The sequence below is a fragment of the Pezoporus wallicus genome, unplaced genomic scaffold, assembly GCF_028554395.1.
Source record: "Pezoporus wallicus isolate ANWC-B61680 ecotype Strahan unplaced genomic scaffold, APGP_CSIRO_Pwel_v1 scaffold_7107, whole genome shotgun sequence".
Taxonomy (NCBI): Eukaryota; Metazoa; Chordata; class Aves; order Psittaciformes; family Psittacidae; genus Pezoporus; species Pezoporus wallicus.
In genome coordinates, this window is record NW_026642114.1 from 7,961,825 (window position 1) to 7,970,839 (window position 9,015).

Genomic DNA, 9,015 nt, shown 5'->3' on the forward strand with positions numbered 1-9,015 from the left:
CACTGCAAGCACTGAGCTGGTGACTCCCCACGGGCACAGTGCCCAACCTGAGCACTGTGTGCGTGTCAGGGAGATGATGTCCAACCAGGGAATGGGTGCTTTTGGGTGTTCTGAGTACAGTGGTCCTCAGCTGTGGCTGGAAGGGGCATTTCCCAGAGGGATGGGGCGGTAGCAAGCCTTGCTACCCCCGTGGAGCTGGGCACTTGGGACAGGATGAGCTGGTAAAGGAGATGGACCCCCCCAGCACTGCACCATCCGCTGCAGTGGGCACAGATTCCAGCAATACCCACATTGCCCCCTGTCCCCATGATGCCCCAAAAGCGTTCCCCCCCCAGCACACCCCTTCCTGCAGCACCCAGCTGGGGGCCAAGAGGGTGTCTCCTTCCCCAGCTCAGCAGCAGGATGCCAGAGCTCCAGTTTCAGGGGACACAGCTGACATCCCCATACCGACAGTGGCTTGGGACAGCTGTCACATCCTCTCTGCTCAGCCAGGAATCTTTCACCACTCCCAATACCCCTACACAGGGTCTGGCAGGATTTGGACTTGGATCACTCCCCAGGCTGACATGGTGGGACTTGCCTGCTCCTTCTCCACCCCAGGAGCAGTCACCACCATGGGAGAGGACAGGGCACTTCTTGGGGTGCTTGCAGGGGGACATCCCTTTTCCATAACCCATGGGCACTTGGGTTTCTGTGCAGGGAGATGCATCCCTCTGTGCAGGACATGGGGAAACTAAGGCACGGAGATAATTTTGTCCCCAGACCCAATTCCAATCCCTCTTGGATTCAGGCTTCCCGGCTAACTGTCATCAACCCTGCTGGGGGGGGGGGCTGGGTGCTCCCTTGTTCCTCCCCACCCCGGTGGCTCTTGGGAACAGGTGACGGTGGCAGGGGACAGCTGTCCTGTCCACTGGGCGCCAGGCCCAGAGCACCGCTGTGTAGGCATCGAGCGCAGCCCCTGCACCCCACAGCACCACCATGCGCTGCCACAGCCTCCTCCTCACCCTCTGTGCCCTGGCAGGTAAGGGGTTCCCAACCATGGGGGGAATGCTGGGGGGTCCCTGGTCACCCTCCACCTTTGTCCTTGGGGGGTTGTCACCCATGGGTGTACAGCACCGTGCACCATCCCACCAAGCTGTTCCCATGCTGGCAGCTCACTGTTCCCATGTCCTGCCCTGGAGGGGTCCCTGGGGTGAGTAGGGTGGGGGACGTAGGGGGGATGCACGCCCTCCGCTTTCACGCTGGACACTGACACACCATCAGGCATGCACAGCCACAGTAATGCTCCCTCCCCACACACACCCTCCTGCCCGACCTCCCCCCCCCCCGCAGCACATCCCGGGGGGTGAGTGGCCCTGCCAGGGTGCCCCCATGGCACGTGCCCTCCCCAGGTGTGAGCTGCAGGAACCAGGAGGAGAAGCTGCTCCAGGACCTCATGACCAACTACAACCGGCACCTACGCCCGGCTCTGCACGGGGACCAGATCATTGACGTCACCCTAAAGCTCACCCTCACCAACCTCATCTCACTGGTGAGAAACTCCCCTCCCCAGTCCCCGGACAGGACGGGACAGGATTTGCCCCGCAAAGCAACTGCAAACATGGGGCAGTGGGCAGAGCAGGGCACTAAAGTCATCTCCCCTCTTCCTTCCCTGCCAGAATGAGCGGGAGGAGACCCTCACCACTAACGTCTGGATCGAGATGGTGAGTCCCCTCGCCTCCAGGCGGGACACCCCGAGGCCACATTTGCTTCTGAGGGTGGTAACCCACAGAGGGCTGCCGCTGTAATCTGTACCCTCTTTTGTGGGTGGCCTCAACTGAGCCCATTTTGGGCAGCGTAAGACAGGCAGCTCACAAGCTCCGCCCCGTGGTGGATCACCATGACCCCTCCCTCTTTGCTCCCCTTTCCCCAGCAATGGTCCGATTATCGCCTGCGGTGGGACCCTGAGGAATATGACAACATCCAGCTGCTGAGAGTGCCCTCCACCATGGTCTGGCTGCCTGACATTGTCCTGGAGAACAAGTAGGTGGTGGGGCGATGGGGATACATCCCAGCACAGGCGGTGGCAGCTGCTCCTTGGGCACAGTGTGGGGCTGAGCCTACCGTTTTCCCACCAGCATCGACGGGACGTTTGAGATCACCCTCTACACCAACGTGCTGGTGTCCCCTGATGGCAGCATCTACTGGTTGCCTCCCGCCATATACCGCAGCTCCTGCTCCATCCACGTCACCTATTTCCCCTTCGATTGGCAGAACTGCACCATGGTCTTCCAGTGAGCACAGGCTGGGCATGTGGGGGCACCATGGCAGGTCCTCCTGGGATACAACGGATTAGCATGGCATGTCCTTCTTTGCCCTGAGGCAACACACCCCTGAGCAGACAAGTGCCACCTACCCGTCCCCTGGCACCCCATTGGTGGCAGGAGGCACCTTGGCCAAGCCAAGCACAGCACCCCAAAGCAGAGCTGGAGGTGGCCAGCATGACCCAGTGCCACACTGGTGCTACTTGCACATCCAGCTCATTGCATGCCAGCCTGTGCCTGTCCCTTCCCAGGTCCCAGACGTACAGTGCCAACGAAATCAACCTCCTGCTGACAGTAGAGGAAGGCCAGACTGTGGAGTGGATCTCAATCGATCCCGAGGCTTTCACAGGTAACACCACAGCCACGCCTGTGGCACAAGAGGATCCTCCAATTGCGGGCACCAACAGGCTTGGTGCTGTGCCGGTGGCTGCCAAAAGCAGGGCTGTGGGGGCTATTAGCAGATCCTGCCATTACATGGGCACTTAAGTTATTAGTGGGAGCAGGAGTGTGGGAGAGATTTGTTTTTCTAACCCCCCCGCTCGGGGTTCTCATCGCCTGGCAGCCGCTCCTGGAGAGCACCGCTCCTGGGAGCTTGATTGATGCTGGGAACGTAGCTGTCACGGCCAAACGATGACGTTTTCCATCACATTCTAATTGCATATTGAAGGAACAAAATGCTTTTTGGGCAGCGAGATTTACTTTTTCATTACCGGCCCGAGCTGCGGTCTTGACTGGGAAAAAATGCTATCACTCCTGCAGACAGCAGGGGAAAACAGCACACCGTCATCGAGCATCACGCTCTGCTTCCCCCTGAGGCACCCTGGGGGCAGGGAGATGGGGGGACCACCACCCTACATGTAACATCCTGGGGTGTTCAAATGCCCCACATGTGCCTGGCTCCCCCCTCCAACAGCTTTTTGGGGTATTTTGCCCAGCTGCCCTGGCACACTCCATGGGTCTCATCTCCCTTCCCAGTGATTCTAGCACCTTTCCCTGCCTGTGCCCAGCCTGGGTGCCCTTTGGGGCCCATGTTAATCACCAACCCTCCCCTTCCCCACGCTGGGGGCCTGGCAGACCCAGTGCCCCCAGTGGGGTGATGGCACTCATGTGGCACTGGCAGAGAATGGCGAATGGGCCATCAAGCACCGCCCCGCTCGGAAGATCATCAATTCAGAGCAATTCACCCCAGATGATACCCAGTACCAGCAGGTCATCTTCTACCTCATCATCCAGCGCAAGCCGCTCTTCTACATCATCAACATCATTGTACCCTGCGTCCTCATCTCCGCCATGGCTGTGCTGGTCTATTTCCTGCCAGCTAAAGGTATGCACTGATGCCATGCCACCACTAGGGGCACAGGGATGTGCAAGGGGAGCAGTGACAAGCAAGGAAGGGCTCACTGAGCTCTCTGTGCCAAGGGACCATCACTGCCATCTTCCCTCCACTCCTGTGATATTTGGGGTGGGGAGAGTGTATTTCCAGACACCACACAGTTAAAGCCTCATGGCAAGACTTGGCCAGTCCAACTTTGGGGTGAGGGCTTTTTGCCAAAGGGGGGCAATGCCCACAACACTGCCTCATGCCAATCTCTGCCTTCCCTCCTCCTTGGCAGCGGGTGGGCAGAAATGCACTGTCTCCATCAACGTCCTCCTGGCCCAGACTGTCTTCCTCTTCCTCATTGCCCAGAAGGTGCCTGAGACCTCCCAGGCTGTGCCTCTCATTGGGAAGTAAGTGATGCACAGGGATGGGGGTGCCAGCTCTATTGTCACACTCTGACAGTGGATTCCCTGAGTGCTGTGCAGCAGCCAGTGCCCACAGACAGGACCCTGGCACAGAAATAACCTTAGCCCGGGTGAAGCTGGCACAGGGCTACCACATGCCCTTGTCCCACTGCTGGACCCCAGTTTCCAGCCCAGGAGAGCACTGAGAAGGACCATACATGCCCAAAGCTTGTGACCCAGCAGCACTACGTAAGGCCTGGTCCCTCCTCCCCAGGTATCTGACCTTCCTCATGGTGGTGACGGTGGTGATTGTGGTGAATGCTGTTATCGTCCTCAACATCTCACTGAGAACACCCAACACTCACTCCATGTCCCAGAGAGTGCGCCAGGTACCTGCCATCATTCCCCTACCCCTTACACATGGGGAACTGGGTGGGTATTTGGGCACGGAGGTCACGTCCCTCGCAGAACAGGGTGGCCGGCATGTCTTCATCTAAGTGCAAGTCCTAGCACAAAAAGGGACCCCCACAGATGTCCCCAAGGGATCACACTGTGCCACCAAACCCCTTCAAGCCACTCTGAACACTCGGAGCAGCAGGTGCCAAAGCACCCAGCATCCTATTGGCACAAGGGTACTGATGGGATGCTCCAGGTGATGCAAGGGGACCAGATTGCACCCATTGCATGCCCCAGGGTGGTGTGAGGGAGTCAGGTCCCCATGGGTGATGCTGTTTCCAGGTGTGCCTGCACCTCCTGCCCCGCTACCTGGGAATGCACATGCCAGAGGAGACACCTGGACCACCGCGAGCTGCCCGGAGGCGCAGTTCCCTGGGGCTCATTGTGAAAGCTGATGAGTACATGCTCTGGAAAGCCCGGACAGAGCTGCTTTTCGAGAAGCAGAAGGAGAGAGATGGGCTGATGAAAACTGTGCTGGAGAAGATTGGTGAGTGCCCTGGGGGAGCTGGCATCTCCTTATGATTCTGGGTGATGTGCCAGGCAGCTGGGCACTCACTGGTGCCCGCTGTGCTGGCTCTGTTGCCTGTAGAACGTGGCCTGGAGAGTGGCAGTGCCCAGGACTTCAGCCAGAGCCTGGAGGAGGCAGGACCTGACATCCGTGCCTGCGTGGATGCCTGCAACCACATCGCCAATGCCACACGGGAGCAGAACGACTTCAATAGCGTGAGTCAGGGCCAGTGAGGAGAGGTAACTGCATGGGGGGCAGAGGGGCAGCCCCCATCCCCTCCTCATGTCACCGGCAGGAGAGCGAAGAGTGGATCCTGGTGGGACGCGTGATTGACCGTGTCTGCTTCTTCATCATGGCCTCCCTCTTCGTGTGCGGCACTGTCGGTATCTTCCTTATGGCTCACTTCAACCAGGCGCCTGCCCTGCCCTTTCCTGGGGACCCCAAGCAGTACCTGCCACAGTGACATGTCAGCCCTCCTGCTGCTGGCACCGCTGGAGCCAGGGACTGGCCATCCCCAAACCAGCCTGCCTGACTGAGATCCCTGTGGGCACAGAAGCTCCTGCTACCAAGCACAGCACTGGAGAAGGACTAGGGGTGGCAGGGCTCTGCCACCCACAGCAATAGTGGTGATGGGGAAGAGGGGAAACACAGGGTGGCTATGCTGTGCTGCAAGTGGAAGTAAAGCCTGTGGCAGTCTTGCAAGCCTATGTGGCATCATTGCTGCATGCCCACCAATGTGGTTACCCTTCTCGGATAGGTTGGATATGCCACCTGTACAAGCTGGCCACAGACCTCTAAGCCACACAGTCCAAGTCCCAGCACTTCATAAGTGTGCTGAGAGACAAGACAAAGGAACAGGAGCAGAGTCAGGCATCTGATGGCATATGTACCAGCTCTGGCACCAAAAGCCATATTACCCCATTGCAAATTCACAGCTTCAAGCCCATGGCAAATGGGGCCCCTGGCATCCCTTGCCATGCCGATGGTGCCAACGGGGCAGGAATTGTGGATACAGCACCCCATCCTGGGGAAGCTGATTCCTTCCTCCACTTATGCCCTAGCCACTGCTCTTGGTGGCAGCTGAATTGCTGTCCCTGCTCCCTAGCAAGCAGCTTGGGATGGGAAGACCTTGGGTCACCAGGCACCCAAACCCCTTCGCAGACAGGTGCCCATCAGAACCTACTCTGTGTGCATCATTACAGGACTCCCTCCCCTGCCGCCATGGGATCATCTCTGTCAAGCACAGCCCCTTCCCCCCATCCCAGCAAAGCCACATCCCCCCCAGCATGCCCCTCACTGACCTCTGGAGGCTCTGTGGATTTGTCTCTGCGGCTTTGTCTCTGCTGGTGGGTGAGATACAGGAGGTCAGCATGGGAATATCGGCAGGGAGCATCTGCTCCTCTGTGGTCCAGCTAATGGCATCTGTGCCTGGCTCCAGGACGTTCGGTCTCCATCAACCTCACTGTGCCAGCACTGTCTGCCTCTGCTGCTGCAAGAAAACCAACTGGTTACTGCCTGGAACTGGCTCCTGGTGCTGCCTGCCAGAGGTGAGGGCACTGTGGGCACAGATGGAGGAGGGAGGCAAACACTCAGCAGCTGAGACATCACATCTCTTGGACACCTGCAGCCTAGCCTGGACCCCCTCCAGCTGAGCCAGCCTACTCATGCTCTCTGTAAGGTGGCTTTTCCTGCCCCATGCCTGGACACTGTGGATAGATTGATCCATGCTGGCACCTTGAAGCAGGCAGGGATGGTGCCCACCAGCACAGGCACAGGTGCCCAGAGGAACTCATCAAGCACCCAGCACCCTGGTTTGATCCTGCCTCCTGTTCCCCTGCCTGGATCACTGCCCATGGGGGCAGCCCTGTGGCCATGATCTGTGCAAGGTGAGCAGGACCTTCTTGCTGGTGAGTGACAGTACTGCACAGCACTCAGGTCCCCACACAGCCCCCCCATGGTGATTTCCCCTCTGCAGCACCACAGGTGCTGAAGGAACAGGATGCTCTGGTCAAGCATCCCAAGCCCTGAGAGAGCCAGGAGCCATATGCCACCCAAACTGCAGCACCAGGCATGTCCCCGGCTTCTGGTTCTCGCTCCCCAGGATACAGAATTGATGAGCTCTGGTCTGTCTTTGCCTGGCCTCTTCCCATTGATTCCTGGTTCCCTGCTGCCAATCTCCAGGGCAAGTGAGGTCTGAACAGGGCCAAGTACTGTCACTTCTCCTCACTCCCCAGAGCTGCTACTTCTTCCAGGTGAGCTCCGTTCCTGGCATGGCCATACAGCATAACTGGAAAGGGACAAGCTCTTCCAGCCTGCCAGGAGCACGCAGCCAGGACCACATTCTCCAGCATCCCAAGCAGTTATTTTAACCTGCCCTCCAGAGGTCCCCATCATTTATCACCACACCAGAAACAAGGACAAAACCAAAAGCAGTAGCTGGGACGTCACAGGTCTCAGGCAGCAGATGTGTCTTGCAGGATCTGGTAGGAGAGCACCCTACATGTCACCCTATCCAGAGCTACCAGGGTGCTATGTGAGGTGTGCAGTGAGAGGGAAAAAGCCCCTCAGCCAAGGCATCATCTCTCACTTGACCAGATGTAGCCAAAGACATCCAGGGCTCAGGAGTGCACAGCCCAGCATCCACTGGGCAAAGAAGAACCCTGGGCAAGACTCAAAGGTGTTCAAAGTCCTCCTGGCTTTCCCAATGGCAGGGATCTGAGGCAGTTTAAGGGACAAAGACTTTGGGATGAGGAAAACAGGTTACGACTAGCAACAGATTTGGGGTTACCACAGTTCCAGGCTTGCTTCCTGAATTAACTGGATCTAAAACCTTTTTCTAGAGCATGGCAGAGGCTCCTTCCCCTCCCAAACAACCCCATGGCTCTCTACTCACTGCTCTTACTAGCAGGACAGAGTAGACCACAGCCAAAAACCCTGCTCAAAAAACCAGTCTGGCTCTAAACCCTCTCTAAGACATAGGAGGCAGCAAGCCTGGTGCTTGGCACCAAACACCGCTTTTCTTCTGATCTCAGGGTAAGTTGTAGCCTTAAAGATGACAAACTCCAATCCCCATTCAGCTCACTCCATTCAAGGCTGAGGAAGAGGAACCTGTACTGAGTTCCTCCAAACGCTAAGCACAGTGGCAGCAGGAGGAGAGGCATAGCCTCCCAGAGAAAGGCTCTTCCACAGCTCACTTGCAAAGCGTATCTAAGGGCAAACACAGCAGGACTGCAGCATTTTCAGATTTAATAGCAAGCCTGCACACATCAGCACCAGCTTAGACGCGGGGCATCAAAGGCAAGAAGTAGGCGAGTACATGAAATAGCAGAGGTGGACGTGAAGCACAGCTGGGCACAACAACAGGACTGAAGCCCTAAGTGATATTGTCTGCAAGAAGCTAAATGCGCTTTGAATAAAAGGAGCCTGCAGCTAGTATTCCAGGCTTGCCTTGCAAGGCTATTTTTGCTTAGATTGCCAAAATGTAATTACAGCTAAATCCCCCCTAACAAATACTGGAGAGCAGCAGGGGAGAGTTGTATTTAAAAGGAATCTCAAGTAGCAGCCATAGTAATACCTGACGGTAGCAGGGAAAACAAACTGCCTGGAAAAGAGCATTTGGTTGAGAGCTGGTGACAAGCAAGTGGCAAGAGCACGAACAGGACTGCGAGATCTTGAGAAACACAGACAGAAATGCCACCACAGTCCAGGGAACTGCCCTGCCCCCTACCTAGCCAGGTGCCAGCAGGTGCAAACTGCCTGTGGGGTTAGCAGCCATTGCTATCAGTGCTCTGAATGTTCCTAGAGGCAGCCCAGGGCTGATACCTGCAATGCAGAAAACAAATGCTTCAGAAGACTGAAGATCTAAACTTTTCTCTGTGAGCCCTGTTTGCTTTCAGTCTGGACTTCAACAGTAACATGAGGAATTTGCAATCGCAGTCATGAGGCTGAAGGTCTCCTGGTCCCCAAGGCTGGTAATTGTACCAGACATGGGCCGCTAGTTCGACGGTCACAACCAAATTGGCCCAA

The 9,015-nt window shown here is 57.0% G+C and overlaps 1 protein-coding gene across 4 annotated transcripts; it reads left to right on the forward strand.

Moving 5' to 3' along the window:
• Window positions 1-890: 890 nt before the first annotated feature.
• CHRNG (cholinergic receptor nicotinic gamma subunit) lies at window positions 891-5,621 on the forward strand. Of its 4 annotated transcripts, XM_057427076.1 has the most exons (12): window positions 891-1,021; window positions 1,392-1,531; window positions 1,659-1,703; window positions 1,913-2,022; window positions 2,118-2,273; window positions 2,555-2,652; window positions 3,424-3,627; window positions 3,917-4,031; window positions 4,300-4,414; window positions 4,764-4,968; window positions 5,071-5,204; window positions 5,285-5,621. In XM_057427076.1, the coding sequence occupies exons 1-12, from the start codon at window positions 979-981 to the stop codon at window positions 5,450-5,452; spliced, it is 1,533 nt and encodes a 510-aa protein (XP_057283059.1). In that variant the 5' UTR covers window positions 891-978; the 3' UTR covers window positions 5,453-5,621. The 4 variants fall into 4 exon arrangements, with proteins under 4 accessions (XP_057283059.1, XP_057283061.1, XP_057283060.1 ...); XM_057427078.1 differs by lacking the exon at window positions 2,118-2,273; XM_057427077.1 differs by lacking the exon at window positions 1,659-1,703.
• Window positions 5,622-9,015: the final 3,394 nt, after the last annotated feature.

What these genes read in the sequence shown, in the direction of transcription:
- CHRNG (XM_057427076.1), top strand. Translation starts at nt 979, where the DNA reads ATGCGCTGCCACAGCCTCCTCCTCACCCTCTGTGCCCTGGCAG. An exon ending in AACTGCACCATGGTCTTCCA is followed by an intron (nt 2,274 to 2,554) that starts GTGAGCACAGGC and finishes GTCCCTTCCCAG; the next exon opens with GTCCCAGACGTACAGTGCCA. An exon ending in CTATTTCCTGCCAGCTAAAG is followed by an intron (nt 3,628 to 3,916) that starts GTATGCACTGAT and finishes CCTCCTTGGCAG; the next exon opens with CGGGTGGGCAGAAATGCACT.